Genomic DNA, 17,504 nt, shown 5'->3' on the forward strand with positions numbered 1-17,504 from the left:
GAGGAAGGGGAGATGGGAGGAGGTGGGGGGAAGATGGAGAAGGGGGAGGGGTGTGAGGAGGGAGAATGGAGAAGAGGAGAGAGGGGAGGAAGGCCAGGGGAGAGGAGGAGGAAAGGAAGGGAGAGGAGGCGGTGCAACCAGGCCAGGCACACAGGGTTCCCATCATGGCCTGTGTAGACCATCCACTCGGCTCTCATGTAGGAGATTGGAGATCTGCTACAGAACCGCGGCCACGAATGGGGGGTGACCACGGGTAGGAAGAGGCGCTGTGGCTGGTTAGACCTGATGATTCTGAGATACGCGCACATGGTCAACGGATTCACGGCGTAAGCAACCCCTCCTCACAGCTATCCCACCGCCATCCCCACCGGGACCGTGGGAGTGCAAGGGGAGCCCCTACCCCTCCTGCCCGCTGAATCACCAATGTGACTTTCTCATGGACAGGGAGAAGCGGGGGGCCCACAGGGGCTTCCTGCAGACTGACCCAGGTGCCTCTCAGGGGATAGGAAAGCAGCTTTATGGGACGGGTGGTTTGCAGCTTCCTCTCTGGCTCGGTTGGATGGGCCAGGGCTGTGAGGTGCGCATTTCTCCCAAAAGTTGAGAGCCTTGACCAAAATTCCTCAAGAATTAACCAGAGTTCTCCCGTGGGTATGGAGCCAATGGTCGATGGAAACAGAGGCACTGAGTGGAAGAGGATGTGCTGCCTGAGCTCTCTGACCCTATTTCCCTGTGTGCCAAGGAGGACTCATGGCGCCCACCTCATGGAGTGCCAGAACTGGGGTAGGGGAGAGACAGCACCCCATACATGGCTGGCACCACTCAGGTGGGGAGACCATCTGAGAAGCCTTCTGCATCTGGAGGTCCTTCAGGCCTTGCACACGGAGGCAGGAAAAACAGGAAGGAGAAAAGGAAAGAAACGCTCAGCTAGAGCCTCTGGCATGAGGCCCAGTGCCCAGGATGAACCAGGAGAGGTGCTGCTGTCACTGGCATCGGCATCCTCTGTGAAGGCAGGCAGATGGCACAGGAAGGAGATTCAGATGTGGGTGCCCTGCTCATGGGCTGGCTGCAGGGCAGCACTAGATCCTAAACTCAGCCATGCCATTCAGTGAATGTGGTCAGAGCCATGGGTGGGCAGCAGGCACCATGTCTGAGGACCAGCGAAGGAGAAAATGGGAGCTTTGGGAGTAGGGGGTCTTGATAATGCTCCAGGTAGGAAAACTTGAAGGGACAGAGACAGGTGCAAGGCCCAGAGGCAAAAGTTCCTGTGGTCACACCTGCTCCCCTATGGCATTTTTCTGGGGTCACACAATCTTTCTTTTTTACTCACTGTAAATAACAGAGGAGAAACAAAAGGGTGAAAAGTAAACAACTCACAGTATTGCTGACCACCCCAGTCATCTGGTCTCTTGGATTTGGACAGGCTGGCCTTGAGTCCAGCATTGCTGACCATCCCGGTCGTCTGGTCTCTTGGTTTTGATAGGCTGGCCTTGACAAAACTGGACATCCTGGATGTGATGAACGAGATTAAAGTTGGTGTCTCGTATAAGCTGAATGGAAAAAGGATCCCCTATTTCCCAGGTACATGAAACAAGACAGCAGTTTTCTGCCCAGTGGCCATTTCATGGGCATTGGAATAGACAAGACCCATGATTCCTCAGAGATGGGGAAAGAGGTTCCCACATCCAATAGGGGAAGGGTGAGCCGCTGGTCTCCCAAGACTAGCCTCCACAGCGCCTTCTGGTGGTTTGGAAATGGCTCAGAGGGACAGGCTTCAGGTGTGACCCAGAGCCGACTCAGCCCCTCTCCTGGATCTAGGGATCTTCAGCTGCCTTAGGGAGAGGCCCACCTCCAGGGAGTTCTGGTACCCTGCGAGTTAGTGAATGTGAACAGCTCTGAAAATCTAAAGCTCTCTGCAGATCTAAAGGATGGCTATCTAGAAAACATGCTTTCAGAGCTGGGTTTCTAACCAGGGTTTCTGTTCCCAAATGTCCTTTTTTTTTTAAACAGCCTGGAGTGCAGTGGCACAATCTTGGCTCACTACAGTCTTGATCTCCTGGGCTCAAGCGATACTTTCGCCTCAGCCTCCCCAGTAGCTGGGACTACAGGTGTGCGCAACCATGCCCAACTAATTTTTTAAAGTTTTTGTAGAGATAAGTTCTCTCTATATTGCCCAGGCTGGTCTCAAACTCCTGGGCTCAAGCGATTCTTCTGCCTTGGCCTCCCAAAGTGCTGGGATTACAGGTGTGAGCCTCCATCCCTGGCCTCCAGCTCTTCTTTTGGAATACATGAAGGAGTAGCTATATCCCCCAGACTTCACAGTTACATGTGCCGCTGGACATGACCCTTGACCTCAGGCCAGGGTCACATTCTGACCCCCCCCAACAGCTTCCTCCCCAGTGGCCCCAAGTGAGCTGCCCCAAGTGAGTCAGCTGGTCTCCCCTGAGTAGGTTTTTGTAGACCCCCAAAGGGCCACATGACTACAGAAGCCATGTGCGTCCTTGCGGGCAGTGTCCCCTAGTCCTGCTGACCCCTGACCCTTGAGAACCACACTTCTGAGGCCTGTAAGGTCTTCGTGGTAGGCTAGAGCCCCAGAGGCAGCAAACACAAAGCACCCCTGGGATAGCATGCACACTTACGGGTCCGAGGCACACACCTGAAGCCCAGCTTCAAGGCTTTGACTTTCTTGCAGCAAGAACCCATGTCCCAGAGTCTTCTGTCAGTAAAGAGCAATGGGCTTCTGCCGTGAGCCACAAAGTCCAGCATGGAGAGGGATCCCTGCCCTTGGGGAGCTGATGCTCTCTGGTGGGGGACATAGATCTTAAAGATTCCTTAGTGCTTCAGGATTCTAGTTTCTTAGAATTTCAATGTGGGGCCTTGGAGTTCCTCAGTAGACATCACCATGGAGTCTAGCAGAGCAGTTAGCAAGTACATATTGTGTTCCTCTGGCCTGGAAGGGGCCCAGCCAGAGTCCAAGCCCCACTGCCACCCCCTGGTCACCACCCAATGCTGAGAAACCAAACAGGGCACTTGCCCGCCCTCAATGCCTTTCTCCATGCTGAGTCCCTGGGCAGGCAGGCCCTGGGGTGGAGGTCACTGTGTCCCCAAATGGCTACTACCCTGGCACTCAGAAGTCTGTGGAGCCCCACTCATCCCCGTGTGGTTATCCAGCTAACCAGGAGATACTTCAGAAGGTCGAAGTTGAGTACGAGACGCTGCCTGGCTGGAAAGCAGATACCACAAGTGCCAGGAGGTGGGAAGACCTGCCCCCGCAAGCCCAGAGCTACGTTCGCTTTGTGGAGAACCATGTGGGAGTTGCAGGTGAGTGCCCTTCATCCCGGGCCACCTCTCCCTGCACCCTGGATGCTCCAAGGAGCCCACATCCCAGCACAGGACTAGGTGAGCGATAAGAAAGTCAGCTAAATGTGGTTGCCAAGTGAACGTATCAGACAGTGAGCAGGAGCAGGGCTCAGGGCAAGTCCAGGAACAGTTCCTTCTTAGGATCCAGACGATAGATGGGACACATCACGCCTCTGCAACATATGGTCACTCTCACAGCACAGGGATATTTGCACCTATAGAGAAAGGGCCTGCCAGGACAGGTACCGCATGTAACTAGGGTGGCCACGTCCAAGGGGCAGGATTGAGGAGGGAGGGGGAAAAGACACCTGTTTTCTGCTGCATGCAGGTTAATTCTCCCAACATGCATTACCTTCAGAACTTAAAGATTAGAATGGCTGCCATCTGGAGAAAAAATAGCCCCTCTTACCAGATGAATTACATTAAAAGATGAGACACTAAAGAGAACTGCACTCCCTGAACCTTCCACCCCCCGAGTATGTGGTAACGATCTTTTCTGCCCTTTCAGTGAAATGGGTTGGTGTTGGCAAATCAAGAGAGTCGATGATCCAGCTGTTTTGATGTGGGCCAAGCCAACCCAGCAGGCACCGCAGCGTGCTGACCGCGTTAACAGCACAATCATGTTCCTCAGCTGTCACAACCAACACCGTCAACAAGAGATACAAAATCCATTTTCTGTACTTTTATATTTCTATTTTAGCCTTCAGCTCAACCTGTTGATTTCCACCATGATTTTAAACACCAGAAAGCCAACCCTGTATACATTTTTAAAAATTCTATTTAATATGAGCCAAAGTGCTCAGAGCAGAGACCTTCTATGACACGTTAGTGTCACGTTTGTGTGTCCAGCTGGAGCAATATCATAATAAACAAATCCAGTAGCCACTGAAAGGGAGTGGTCTTTACACGTTGGTTTGACTCTGTCCTGTTGCCTTTAAATGCTAAAAGGTGACAATTCACTTCGACAAGAGTCTGGAGAATGCAGCTTTTTAAAAGCTGCCCACACTTTTGGTATCACAAACTCAACCTGTGTGTTTGCTCAGAAAACAAAGTGGAATAAGCCCATGTAAGAGAGACCAAGTGGGGTGGGGAGGTACAGTAGCACACGCCTGTAATCCCAACACTTTGGGAGGCTGAAGTGAGAGGATTGCTTGAGCCCAGGAGTTTGAGACCAGCCTGGGCAACACAGCAAAACAGCATCTCTAAAAAATAATTTTTAAAAATTATCTGGGCATGGTAGTGCACACCTGTAGTCCCAGCTACTCAGGAGGCTGAGTCAGGAGGATTGCTTGAGCCCAGAAAGTTGCGGCTATAGTTAGCCATGATTGTGCCACTAGACTCCAGCCTGGGCAACAGAGCTAGACTCTATCGAGAGACGGAGAGAGAAAGAGAAAGAGAGAGAGAGAGAGAGAGAGAGAAAACGTGCACATGCATTAAATATGTTTTTCAAAACTAAACTTATAAGCAAGCTACACTCTAGAGCTGTCACTTGGGCAGGGCCTGCCTGGGCTGACCCTGACCCAGAACTGACTGTCCTTGTTCTCTGGAGACAGTGGAGCCCCACCAGCAACCTCCTTCATTTCAGTAGGAGACACTTGGTGATCATCCTTCTGGACTTCATTTGATTGGATGAGCCACATCCTAACTGGCCAAAGCTGTACGGAGCTCATGGTGGTCAGTGCTCACCTGAAGGCTCAGTAGCTTCCTTACGTTCCAGAGTTTGGAGTTAATTTAGGAAAGTTTCAGAGTGGAAAGGAATTCCATAGAGAGACCAGAGTCTGCCAGGGTCAGATCCAGACTTTTTAGCACTGATATGTCAGCTGGTCTCACCCAGAAGTGCCAGCTCACTTGCTTCCCAGTGGCCCCCACTGGCCCAGGAAGTTCCACAGGCTCCAGGCTGGCAGCTCGCATGGCAGGAAGCTACCATAGTGGGGCTCCAGGGGCATGGCTCAATTCTGAGATTTCTGTGACTCCAAACATGCTAGCAAACTTTTCCAGACATTGCCAAGACTGGTCTTCAGGACCTCAGTGACCCTTGAGACAGAAAACACGTTTATGCAACTGCTTGCTCCTTCTCCGGGCCATGGGATCTTCCCTCCCTGGGCCTCAAGTCCCTCAGCAGCACAGCTACTTTGGGGTAGAGGTGGGAAGCACAAGCAGAAAGTGGCCTTTGTTTCCTTCTATAATATATCAAGAGGGACCAAAAAAAAAAAAAAAAATAGCCCTGAGCAGAGGTAAGGGGAGTGACGGCCTCCCAGAGGACATGTGCCTCCTTACAAGACTGTCTTGAGTAACTTGCCAGGCTGCAGAGAGATGCGTGCTTTGACAACCAACCACAGTGGACATTTTTCAAAAGAAAGAGAAATCATTTCCTTCTGTATAAGGAGTTACAAGTCTGGTTTTGCTTGTTTAACCTGCCACTTAGAGCTACTAGAGGTTTCAAATCAGTACTGTGTGGGAGCCACTGTTTTCCTTCCTTTCCATGGGTGGAAACTTGGGTTTTCCATGAGCTTAGGCTCCCCCTACCCACTGGACTTGCGAGGCATGTGGCCCACATCTCCCTGCAACTACACATCATACACCGCCTCCGTTACTTCCTGTGTTGTCATGCTGCCGCCTTGGTGTCTCACCTGACCAACACACTCAGACTAATCCTCTTTCTGGTCATACTCACCTAGAGAATGGCCATCATGGTTGGGATACACAAGGACAACTGCCAGTATAGCAAGTGAGAGAGCCATTGGGCATGGGTCAGACACTGAGGCATCAGGCTGTTGGCCAGGATAAAGAAGTGTCCTGTGAAAAGCACACTGTAAACACTACAACCACCTCCCCTGAGCCTCCAAAGGGCAGGGCTAGATCTGTAGCCACTCTCCAGAGAGAGACTGAAGGGCCAAATTAGAGGAAGATGATGACAATAATGTTGTTTAATAGGACATATTTTTTCCTAACACTTGGGAAAGCTGCAAATTTCTTTAGAAGTTCCACAGACATCTACCCTACCACTCACCCTGCCACTCCCAGGTACTGACCCAAAATAAATGAGCATGTATGACCAGAAGAGGCCTTATACAGGAATGTTAGGAGCAGCCACATTCATCCCAGCCATGCCTGGCACCAGCCCAGGTGTCCACCAGCAAGGCAGTGGGTCAACAAACTATGGTCGTCTACATAACAGAAGACACTCTGCAACAGAAAGGGAATGACTGCCAGTGGGTACAGGAAGATGGATGGATCTCAAAGTCAGCATGCCAAGGGAAGAAGCCAAATGCAAAAGCACACGTGGGGAATGAGTCCAAACACATGAAGTTCTAGAACAAGCAACACAGCAGGAACAGGAAGCAGAGCCATGGTCACTTCTGCCAGGGTGGGGAGAGACAGATGAGGTCCCCAGGTGTGTGTGATCGTCATATGAACTGTGCACTTATGATCTGCACATGCCGCCAGATATAAATATATACTATTTCACTGTAAATAAATTATGCCCCAATTTAAAAGTGACTGAAAGTAATATAACCATATTACTAATCTTTGGAACAGCTGAGATGACACTTGCTCAAAAATGTAGGACCCTTCTGGCAACTTTGATGAAATGTTCTAGTGACTTGTTCCTGCCAGCCTTGTCCTCTGTGCATTGCTGGAGAGGTGGTTTTGCCGTACTTGTTGTGGGAAAACAGAAAATGTGTTCCCTCCTCAACATGTTCCTTTCACAAAGTCCAAGTGTCCAAGGTCAGATCACGCCACTTGGCAAATGCTTCACACGAGTTTGTTTCTGGATGATTTCCTGTGGTGCCCCTGCCCTGGGCAGGGAAGGTCTCTGTGGTCTGTCTCCACAGACCACAGTGATTCCCTTTCATGACACTGCTTCCAGCAGAGGGCAGGGAACCTGTGGTAGCTACTCAAAACCACCCCCGAGGGCTAACACAGAGTCTGGCCCTGTTATGGGCTGAATCATGTCCCCTCAAATTCATGTGTTGAAGCCCTAGTCCCCAGGACCTCAGAGGTGACTATTTGGAGAGAAGGGGTTTTAAAGAGGTGATTAAGTGATAAGGCCCTAGGGGTGGACCCTGAGCCAAATGACAGATGTCCTTATGAGAAGAGATCAGGACACAGACACATTCAGAGAGATAACCACGTGAGGACACAGAAAGAAGGTGGCATCTACATGCCAAGGATGAAGGCCTCAGGAGGAACCAGCCCTGCTGTCACCCTGATCTTGGACTGCCAGCTTCCAAAACTGTGAGAAATAAATGTCTGCTGTTTTAGCCACCCGGTCTCTGGTATTTCGTTCCATCAGTCCAAGCAGAATAATACACCATTAGTGGACCCAAAATAAATGTTTCCTAAATTACAATTAGACTGAAGTATGAAGGAGCGAAGAAGAGTCTATTTGCATCACGTTTTGCACCTATCCACTATGTCTCAAGATCCTAAGGCAGTTTCAAGTCTAAACACAAAGAAATCCTTAAAAATTCCCAAGATCTGTAAGATTAAAAACTGTCTTCTTCTCTGAGAATTCCATCTGTGTCCGGGATAAAAAGTCACTTGTGTGTTTGGTCACAAGTGACTCCAGAACTGCAGTTTTCAACTCACTTCCCTGAAGTAGAAGGAACACTCAGCTGCACAGGCGAAGTGGGAAGAAGAGACAGCACAGGGATCCAGTCAGAGGGAGGAGGGGAGGGAGCCAGCTCTGGTGACAGGACTTTGGAGAAGGGATGAGGTGGCATCCAGCCAGAGGGAGGAGGGGAGGAGACCCTCTGAGGACAGGACCCTGGAGAAGGGACGACACGGGGACCCAGTCAGAGGGAGGAGGGGAGGAGGGCCCTCTGGTGACAGGACCCCGGAGAAGGGACGACGAAGGACCCAGTCAGAAGGAGGCAGGAAGGGGAGCCCTTTGGGGACAGGACCCCGGAGAAGGGACGATGTGGGGACCCAGTCAGAGGGAGGAGAGGGGGCTCTCTGATGACAGGGCCTGGAGAACTCACAACTACAAACTGGGAAGAAGCGAGTCGCCCTCCCGCTGGGAAATGAGGAAATATCACTAGCGTCCGCAGTTGTTTGGAGACAAAAATCCGCCGACAGGAGTCCTGCAGCCAACGAACCCCGTCAGCGCCTCACACGAGGGCCGCCCGCAATGCACAAGCTCCGCCCCAACTCTCCCGGGCCCCGCCGCGCCACCGGGAACTCACCTGGGCCCCCGGCACTTCCCTCGTCGCGCCGTCCGGGGCGGACTTGGTCTCCGGCTTATCTCAAGCCACGCCCCATGGAAGCCCCGCCCCAATCCCTCATCCAGCCTATCCTACGCCGTACCATGTAAAAGTCCCGCCCCAGTTCTCTCCTCCGGCCTATACCGCGCCGCGCACGCACAGTTCCCGCCCACTCTGACCCGCAACTCGGGTCCTGCTCTTACCCTCGCGGTCGAGCCCCACCCCGCGGCTCGCGAGTTCCGCCTCCAATCTCGCCTCCTGCGCGGGAGCCCCGCCCCCTGCCTCACTCCTAGCCTATCCCGCACCGTTCTGTGCCCTCGCCCCGCCCCCGTCCTCGCCCGTGGATTGGCGCGCGGCTGTGACGTCACGGGTCAGCGGCGAGGCGCGCGCGGAGTTGGTGCTGTGTTTCTGCGGGCCCCGCGGCCATGCCCAAGCGGGGCTGCCCCTTCGCGGACGCGGCCCCGCTGCAGCTCAAGGTACGCGTGGGCCCGAAGGAGCTGAGCCGCGGCGTGTGCGGCGAGCGCTACTCACGGGAGATCTTCGGTGAGTGCCGGGGCGGGCTGCAGCTTCCTCCCTGAGGCGTCGGCCCTGGAGTTGGGAGGCCACGGGGACACGGCAGCCCCCGTCCTGGCCTGGGGTGAGGGAGTGGGACGTGAATGACCACAGCAGCCACCTCCCCGCTCCTCCTGCACGAGCCCCATAGTGAGCGGCCCGCTCGGTGCTCACTGGGGACAGTGTCCGGTGGAGGATGCCCTGGTCTCTGCGCTGAAGGTCCCTGAGCCCCGGAAGAGATCGGGGAGGGGGACGTCCTGGCTGGAGTGACCCGGCAACGTGCCTCTGCTGATTCCTGAGGCGTTAACGGAGCCCGCCCTGACCTGCCCGCCTAACGAGGGCAGCCCACAAGGAGAGACTGGCCAGTGGTGATGGGGCAAGCACAGGTTTGTGCAGAAGCGCCTGAGGGATGTCAGAGACGATGTCTTGGAGATGGGTTCTGAGCCGAGTCCTCAGGGTGATAGGAGGTAGCCAAAAAGAGAGGGGGAGGAAGGGTCACGGCCAGGCAGAAACAGAGAGGAAGGAGTGGCGCCAGGCAGAGAGGGGTAGGAAGCATCCGGGTCTGAAAAGGGGGAGAAAGGAACAGGACCAGGCAGAGATGAGGAGGAAGGGACAAGCCCAGGCAGATACCAGGAGAAAGGGACAGACCCAGACGGCGACGGGGAGGAAGGGACAGGGCCTTCATAGCAGAGGCCAGGCAGAGGGAAGGGAAATGGGGAGGTGGGAAGCGAGGACAGTGTGTTCAGAGGTCTTCTCACCTGACTCCCTCCTGCTGGCTCTAGGCATATTGGTACTGTTTATTGATCATCATTCTGATTGGGGTGATGAATGCCCTGGGGCAGTGCAAAGTGGGGCCCGAGGTCCAACAGTTCAAGAATATCCTGGGGGTTTGTGATTGATGGTGCCTTGGGAAGACCCTCTTCTCCTCTCGCTGCCCCCTCTCCCTCATCAGCAGCTGCTCTGCCCTCGTTCCTGCTCTAGGGTTGCTTTCTTAGGCCATGCAGGGGATAAAGCGAGTGAGTAAAGCTGTGGGAACTGTGACTGAACTATAAGCATGTGCTTCTCTAAGGACGCCTGGAGAATGTAAACACCGTGTAGGCCAGAAGAGTGACACAGGATGGGGCTAGGCCTGTCTAGCCCAGTGCTCTCTCCTGGAGCATTTGCAGGGGCTGTCACAGGGAGGGCTAGGGTTCACTAGCCTTCTGACATAGTGCAGGACACCCAGTTGGAACCATGACGAATTCCAGATTCCAAGCTACGGCTGCCATCCTGATCTCTACCTTGAGCGACCACAAGCCCTGAGGACAGGATTAACCTTATCCTGTAACCCCATTCCTACCCCATGATAAACAGAAGTGGGGGGAGAGAGCCAGGAAGAAGTGCATGTGTGCCTAGGCTGTCCCCAGTGTCTCCATTCAAGTTACCCCATAACTCTTTGCTTCCAGTTTCACGAGTTTCTGGGCTCTCTGCCTGGTTGTAATGCACAGTGGCTTGAGCCCGGGCCTGTCATGTTCTGGAGCTCCCAGGTGCCTGCAGCCCACGGCTCCAGGTGCTGAGCAGGCTTGAGTTCCCAGACGGATGCATAATATAGACCAGGAGGGTGGGAGGGCTGTGGGACCCTCTACCAGGGCGGCAGCTCTGCAGTGGCAAGGGGATGCGCTAGTTCGGGTTGAAAGCCTGCTCTGGACCCTGGCCGCATCCTGCCCAGGGGGCAGGGGCTGTTTTTGTGAATTAATGCTCCACAGTGCAGGTGTCCTCTGTGCATTACACGTATCCTGCTTTTGGGTAGGGAGTACTGGGGAGGAGGGCATAAGCGCGGTGAGTTGTGGCAAAGCTGCCTGTGAGTTACAGAAATGAGCAGATAGGAGAGGTAGCCCTTGGGTCAGTTGCAGGTGGGGCTGCAGGGGTGGAGCCTTCCTGGAGGAAATGGCAGCTGAGTCAGGCAAGGAAGGGAGAGAGGAGCGTTCTCAGCATGGAGACAGAGCAGGGTCCAGGGCACAGCATGAGCCGGGGTTCCTGCTTGACAGGGCATAAGGGACTCCCTGTGCCGTCTGAGGGGGCTTGTGTGAGACTGGAAGGATAAGACGACTGTGGGACCTCAGGTGCCACATGAGTGTAAACGTGAGGGTGATTTGTCTTCCCCAGAGAAGACCAGGCAGCTCCTCTTCCTCGGGGCCCAGGCCTTGTGGGATGAAGGCTGTGCTATCGTTCACCTGCCAGAGTCCCCGAAGCCTGGCCCCACGGGGGCCTCAAGGGCTGCACAGGGACAGATGCTGATTGGACCAGACGGCCGCCTGATCAGGAGCCGCGGGCAGACCTCCAAAGCCGGTGAGTGAAGGGCAGCCATGGCACGTGTTTTTCTCTTACTTGCATGCTCAGGGCCTTCTCCTCCCTGGGTAGTCAGGAGGTCTGACTCTCACTGACATCCTGGTGTGGAAGTCAACAAGCAACATCCACGTGTTGGGCCAGAGAAGTGGCAGAGATGCACCTGGGCTTCCCACCTACTGTCCCCCTGCAGTCCCCTCACATAGTTCACATGGTGGAAATGCTGGTCCCTACCTGTACTGCTGGTTAAAAATGCTGCCCTGACCTCACCCTAAATTTGGCTGGAGCAACTGGGAGGGGCCCAGGAGCCTCTGAATTAACCCATGAAGTAGTAGCCACTGGTGGGATACACAGTTCTAATATAGCTGGTCCTTCTGGTACTGGCCTCTGGGTAGCAGAGGGACCTAGTAAGAGAGGGAGCACTGAATGTGGAGTCACGTGGCTCACCCGTTACGTGGCTCATCTTGGATCTCTAGTAAGTTGCGGATCCTATGTGCTGTGCTTGCTCATGGGTTGTCGGAAGGGTCTAGTGGGGAATGGGGGCAGTGTGGGCAGGTGTGCGAGAAGCAGGTAACCTCACAGCCACTGAGCTCTTCTGTCTCCTTCCGGTTAATAGCATAATGTTTCGTCCTCGCAGACCTGTCTGGGGCAGTGTCCATAGCCTGCTCCTCGTGTGTGCGAGCTGTGGATGGGAAGGCGGCCTGCAGCCAGTGTGAGCGAGCCCTGTGTGGGCAGTGTGTGCGCACCTGCTGGGGCTGTGGCACCATAGCCTGTGCCCTGTGCGGCCTCCTGGAGTAAGTGCGTCAATCCCTGTAGCTGATGAAGTCCTGTAGCCCTGGCAAGCCAAGGGAGGAGCCGGGTGGGTGGCCTGTGTGGGGAGGGGTCCAGAACACCCACAGTGTGGCCCCTGATGTGCCATCAGGCATTGCCTGGTGGGACAGGGTGGTGATGGACGCTTGCCCAGCTGCAGTAGTTAGGTCCTTTATTTCACAGCAACCTGCTGTTTATCTGGCTATGGGCTCCTGTCTTAAACAGGTTCACTTGGGTCTTCTGAGCCCCATTTTTGGGGCTTACCCTGCTGTACTTCCTCCTGGGCTTGTTTTCTGTCTGATATCCTGTCTGAGCAGCCCCTGATTTGTGATGGCAGGTGCACACTGCAGCTCTCAACAAGGTGGAGTGCATGCATGGTCTCTTATGTGCATGTGTATGTGCCACAACTGTTGTATCCAGTCCTTTCTGTAAAGGACAGGAGAGTTAGGGGACTATTCCCATCACAGGGACTACCTTTGGCTGGGCGGGAGGGGGCAATGTAGAGCTTGCTCTCCCTGCTCAATGACAAAGGCAGCTTCACCTAACGTGCATGGACCTGGCTCTGTGGATCCAAAACAAGCGTGGTCCCTCCGCTTCTAAAGCTAAGTGAACGCAGAGCCCAAGGGTGGATCCACAGAGCCCCACGTGGCTGGACCCCCCACCCTGTACCATGTGCTTGATGGACTCCCCATGCTGTCCTCTTCCTGGCCTCTGCCTGCTTCCTTTCCCCCAATACCAGCAGAGTTCCCACTGAGATGCCCAAGCGGACCCTGACCTCACCATGGACACACTTATCTCTCATGGCCTCGGCACAGGGGGATGAGCTCTTGGCCCTGTTTTACATAGCAGTGACTTGCTCCAGGTCACAGGCCAGAAGCGGCATCTCCATGATACCACTTTCTGCATTAAAGGCAGAAAAAAGGGTCTCCATGTGGCTTTGGTCTGATTTGGCCACAGACCAGTGGCCATTAGTGTCCTACCTGGCGGCCTGCGCTGGTCCATGCCTGCCCGTCCATCCTCTGTAGGGCTTGCTGACCAGCTGCTGGGGGCTGCCCTGTCAGCCTGTCCTTACTGTGTCTCATGTGGCGTGGGGCCAGCTTGTGTCCTGGTAATGTCTCTCTTAGTCAACTTCTCCCTGTGACTTGCTGGGTTTCCTAGTCTCTATCCTCAGTCTTGACACATCAGAAAAAGACGCTAAATGACATGCTTCTGATGTGAACCACCGTGGTCCAGTGAACTCTGACAGGACATCTGGGGGTTTCTATGAGAGATTCTGACTTCCTAGAATCCAGGTTAGGCCCCAAGTGGGCTTATTGGCTGTGAGTCAGCTGGGGCTGCCATGACCAAGTACCACAGCCTGGAGGTCTGGACAGCAGGAATTAGATCTCCATCTCTGGAGTCTGGCTTGAAAATTCAGGGGGACTAAGGCTATGTGGGGGATCCATCCCAGTCCTGTCTTTGATAGTCCTTGTTGATGGCTACCCTCTCCCTGTCTTCTGCCACTTTCCTTCTGTGCCTGTCTTTCTCGTCATGGGGAGTTCTTCTTAGGAGCTCATTGTATAGGGTTAGGGTTTCCACCCCAACATGCATCACCTTAGCTAACTGCACCTGCAGCAGTTCTGTCTCAAATAAGGGTGTGTCCTGACATACTGGGCTTAGGGCTTCAGTGTTTGAATGGAATGATGGACACAGCCCAGCCCCTAATACCAGCTTTTCTCTTCCCCTGCACTGTTGCAGCTGCAGTGACATGTACGAGAAAGTGCTGTGTACCAGCTGCGCCATGTTTGAAGCCTGAGGGGCTTGGCCACTGCTAAGGCCTTGAGTGGACAGCAGCCATCCTGGATGACTGAGGACATGCACTGAACTGCAGGGCGGGCAGGCAGGGTGACTTTTACATGTTCTGTTTTGTACTCTCGACAGTCAATAAATCTTTATATTTGCAAACAGGGACTCTCATCTGTATCAGCGGTGCTGAAGGTGTAGCATAGGGTCTGCCACATGCTGGGGGCATCCATCTGTGAGGGCAAGGGCAGTGGGCATGCCCACCTATCAGCTCCTGCAGGCCCTCTGAGCACCGGGGGAAGTGCCTGGCTGAGGCCAGAGCACGTTCCTTCCCAGGCTTCCCAGCCAGTAAACAGGAGAAAGGACTCAATCCCCGTGTCTGGTTGCAAGCACAGAACCAATGCACTGGACCCCCTCACGAGGAGAGGCAGTGTTCCAAATCATCCCAAAGGCCACTGTCGTGTACCCGATCCATCATGTCCCGATGTCTCTCTGCTTTTTTGGTGTCTGTGACCCAGAACCCAGGTGGCTGATGGGCTTCTGCCCTCCAAGAGCTTTGGTCTAGCAGGGAGATGTTCCCCACAGTGCTGGGGACAACAGCCCCCTGCTCCATTGGAGTGGGTGTAGTTTGTGCAGGACCATGAAGGAAGAGGGATGACCAGGGAGGAGATGAGAGGCCTGGGGGACAGAAGGGGAAGCGGAGGGAGAGGTGTGGCCAGGCTGCCTGCCAGAGGCATGTCCTTACACAGGAGTCCCCTTAGGGTGGGCCCCTCCAGGGATGACTAGATGGCCGAACCTCAGCCCCCTAAGAGGCTCTGGACTGAAAGAGTCGTCATTTGAGGGGCATGTGCTGGGGAGAGTGGAAGGGCCTTCGCTGCTCCCGTGGGCGGCGAGGCACAGCCAGTGTTGAGAGACAGGTGACACTGGCCCTTAGCAGGATGCTGGTGGTGCGTGGTGGTGCGTTGGAGACAGGCCATGTGGGATTTTCTAGGGACCAAAGGTAGACCCCGGCAGTGTCGGGGGAGGGGTCCACAAAGGCAGCCAGACAGTGAGTTTCTGGTAGACGATTGAGGGCTCAGGGTGGGCTTGCAGAGGGCCGCCGGGTCTTCTGAGACCTCTGGCTGGTGCAGGTGCCATGGCAATGGGCACTCTCACCACGAGCAAGGGGCTGCAGTTCACCTGCCCATTCACCTGCTTCCTGTAGAGGCCCTGAGGCCTCCTCCCAGGAGCTTACAGCAGCCCAAGCTCTGCGCCCTCATTCTGTGACTTCCATGGTTGCCTCCTGAGGCCCGGCTCTGTGGCCAGGCGGGTCCATGCCTCTCCTCACACCCTCTGGCCCTGCTTTACCCACCCCACCCCCCACAGCCTCTGACCGCCCTGCCCTGGGGCTCCCTTGCCCCAGCCAGGCCTGAATGCATTTCCACCTCAGCACCCCTTCACCTGGGGGGCCTCTTACTTAGACATGGCTCAGAGGAGCACCCTAGCACCTGGATGCATAGCACGCTCCATGACCATCCCTCACCCGCCTGATTTCCTGTTGGACGTGATGGAGGTTTACTCGCTTGTTCTCTCCAGACTGAGGTGTGGGGCCCAGAAGGGCTGGAACTGTGCCTAGAACACGGCCTGACATGTACATCGCTTTGTAAGAAATATCTGTTAGAGTTCCAGCTGTAGCAGAGCAACAGAGAATAGCCCTTAAACAACCAAAAAAAGGACAAACTGGACAGCAGCCAGTGCAGGATTGTGACACCCAGGAGAAGGGAAAAACATGTGAGCCCAGGGTTGCCCCTGCTCTGTGTCCAGGGAGCTCCCAAGAGCGGGGACCTAGAGAGTGGGATGCCTCCTGGGACAAGTTGGGAAGTATGGGGATCAGGTGGCTGGAATCCACACGCCGGACACCAGAGTGGAAATCGCCACAGGGAGTGTGGCCCTCCAGGCCCCTGTGAATGAAGAAACTGACCAAGGCCTGGGAAGAGCCACTAGGAGACAGTAGGAAGCATGCCACACCCCCACAGCAAGAGGGAAAGAACCTTATCCCGCAGAGGACAGGGCAGGGCACCTTAGAGTGTGTTGACTCAGTAGTGAGCCAGATTAGCCCGAGACTAAAGACTGCTCTGTTCCTTTCTAACAATTTAAAGTCAATACTCACAAAGGCTGAACTCTTGCAAGAACTTTAATAGTATCCCAGAACAAAACCGAAAGAAAACATTTTGTTAAAGATACAAACAACATCGAAAGCACCAGACATACAAAGAAAGTATACCACACAGTGAGAAGTCCCTCAGTAGAAAGAGATCTGGAAATGACATGGTGGCAGAATATTGTCTCCTGAGTAGATGAGGACATCAAAATGGCCATCGTAAATGTACTCCATATGTCCAAGGACAGAGGAAGACAGGAGTATGTGTGAAAAGAAACAAAAGACTAAAAGCGGCCCAAACTGAACTTCTGGAGGTAAAAACACAATGTCTCAGATGGAAAATACACTGATGAGATTAAAAGCAGAAGAAAAGGTTAGTGAACTTGGCAGAGCAGCATAAACTGTCAAAAGGAAACAGAAAAAACCGGGGGAGAAAAATGAACAGAGCACGCACAGTTGAGCTGTGAGACAGCCTCACACGGCCTGATGTGCCTGCAATTGGAGCCCGTGGATCAGGAGGGGGAGAAAACTTTTTAGAGAAATGATAGCTGTAAAATTTCCTAATTTTCTGACAACAAAAACTCAAAGATCAAGAAACTCAGCAAATTCCTAATAGAAATATGGAGAAAATTATACAGGCATATCATCATCAGGTTCCTCCAAACCAGTGAAAAAGAAAAATCTGAAAACAGCCAGAGAAAAGAAGCTTTGTGTTTAGAAGAACCAAGATGAGAATGGCAACAGACTTCTCTTTAGCAATGATGCAGGCAGTGAACACCTGTACATTTAGTTCTGAAAGGGGAAAATTTAAATGGTCAGCCTAGAATTCTATACCCAATGAAAACACCTTTCAAAAGTGAAGATGATTCCACGTCTGGTCCTAGGTCTTGGGAAAAAAAGTGAAGGTGAAATTAAGACTTTTCAGACATAAAAAAGCTGAAAGAATTTTAAGAAATGTCTAAAGAAGCTTTTTAGGCAGAAGGAAAAATGATACCAGATGGAAATAGAATCTACATAATAAAGTATGAAGTGCACCTGAAATGGTCAGTGTGTGGGTAAATATTAATGGAATTTTTTTCTTTTGTATGTATTTATTTTTTAGAGACAGGGTCTTGTTCTGTCATCTAAGCTAGAGTGCAGTGGCAGGATCATAGCTCACTGCAGCCTCAAGCTCCTGGACTCATGTGTCTTGCTATGTCGCCCAGGCTGGTTTTGGACTCCTGGCTTCAAGCAGTCCTCCTGTCTTTACCTCTCCAGTTGCTGGGATTACAGGTGTGAGCCACTGCATCCCTTCCTTTTTCTTTTTCTTTCTTTTTTTTTTTTTTTTTTTT

At 53.3% G+C, this 17,504-nt stretch overlaps 2 protein-coding genes across 4 annotated transcripts in view; both read left to right on the plus strand.

The window, feature by feature from the left end:
- Positions 1 to 4,161, plus strand: part of ADSSL1 (adenylosuccinate synthase like 1) — a 22,637-nt gene extending 18,476 nt beyond the window's left edge. The window contains exons 10-13 of the mRNA XM_008055419.1: positions 202 to 326; positions 1,481 to 1,578; positions 3,169 to 3,318; positions 3,866 to 4,161. Of these exons, the coding sequence (XP_008053610.1) occupies positions 202 to 326; positions 1,481 to 1,578; positions 3,169 to 3,318; positions 3,866 to 3,918 (426 nt within the window). The 3' untranslated portion in view covers positions 3,919 to 4,161. The remainder of the gene's footprint in view (positions 1 to 201; positions 327 to 1,480; positions 1,579 to 3,168; positions 3,319 to 3,865) is intronic.
- A 4,766-nt stretch (positions 4,162 to 8,927) lies between these two features.
- On the plus strand, positions 8,928 to 14,195 carry SIVA1 (SIVA1 apoptosis inducing factor). 3 transcript variants are annotated; one of them, XR_002481823.1, is made up of 4 exons: positions 8,929 to 9,107; positions 11,262 to 11,444; positions 12,079 to 12,300; positions 13,989 to 14,052. XR_002481823.1 is itself a non-coding variant. In XM_008055420.1 (4 exons), exons 1-4 carry the CDS (start codon positions 8,990 to 8,992, stop codon positions 14,044 to 14,046), a joined length of 516 nt encoding a protein of 171 aa, XP_008053611.1. In that variant the 5' UTR covers positions 8,929 to 8,989; the 3' UTR covers positions 14,047 to 14,195. The 3 variants fall into 3 exon arrangements, 2 of the variants coding, with proteins under 2 accessions (XP_021566748.1, XP_008053611.1); XM_008055420.1 differs by having other exon boundaries at positions 12,079 to 12,235; positions 13,989 to 14,195; XM_021711073.1 differs by lacking the exon at positions 11,262 to 11,444 and having other exon boundaries at positions 8,928 to 9,107; positions 12,079 to 12,235; positions 13,989 to 14,195.
- The last annotated feature ends 3,309 nt before the right edge of the window (positions 14,196 to 17,504 follow it).

This window comes from Carlito syrichta, unplaced genomic scaffold, assembly GCF_000164805.1.
Source record: "Carlito syrichta isolate Samal-C Ts95f unplaced genomic scaffold, Tarsius_syrichta-2.0.1 Scaffold301850, whole genome shotgun sequence".
Lineage (NCBI taxonomy): Eukaryota > Metazoa > Chordata > Mammalia > Primates > Tarsiidae > Carlito > Carlito syrichta.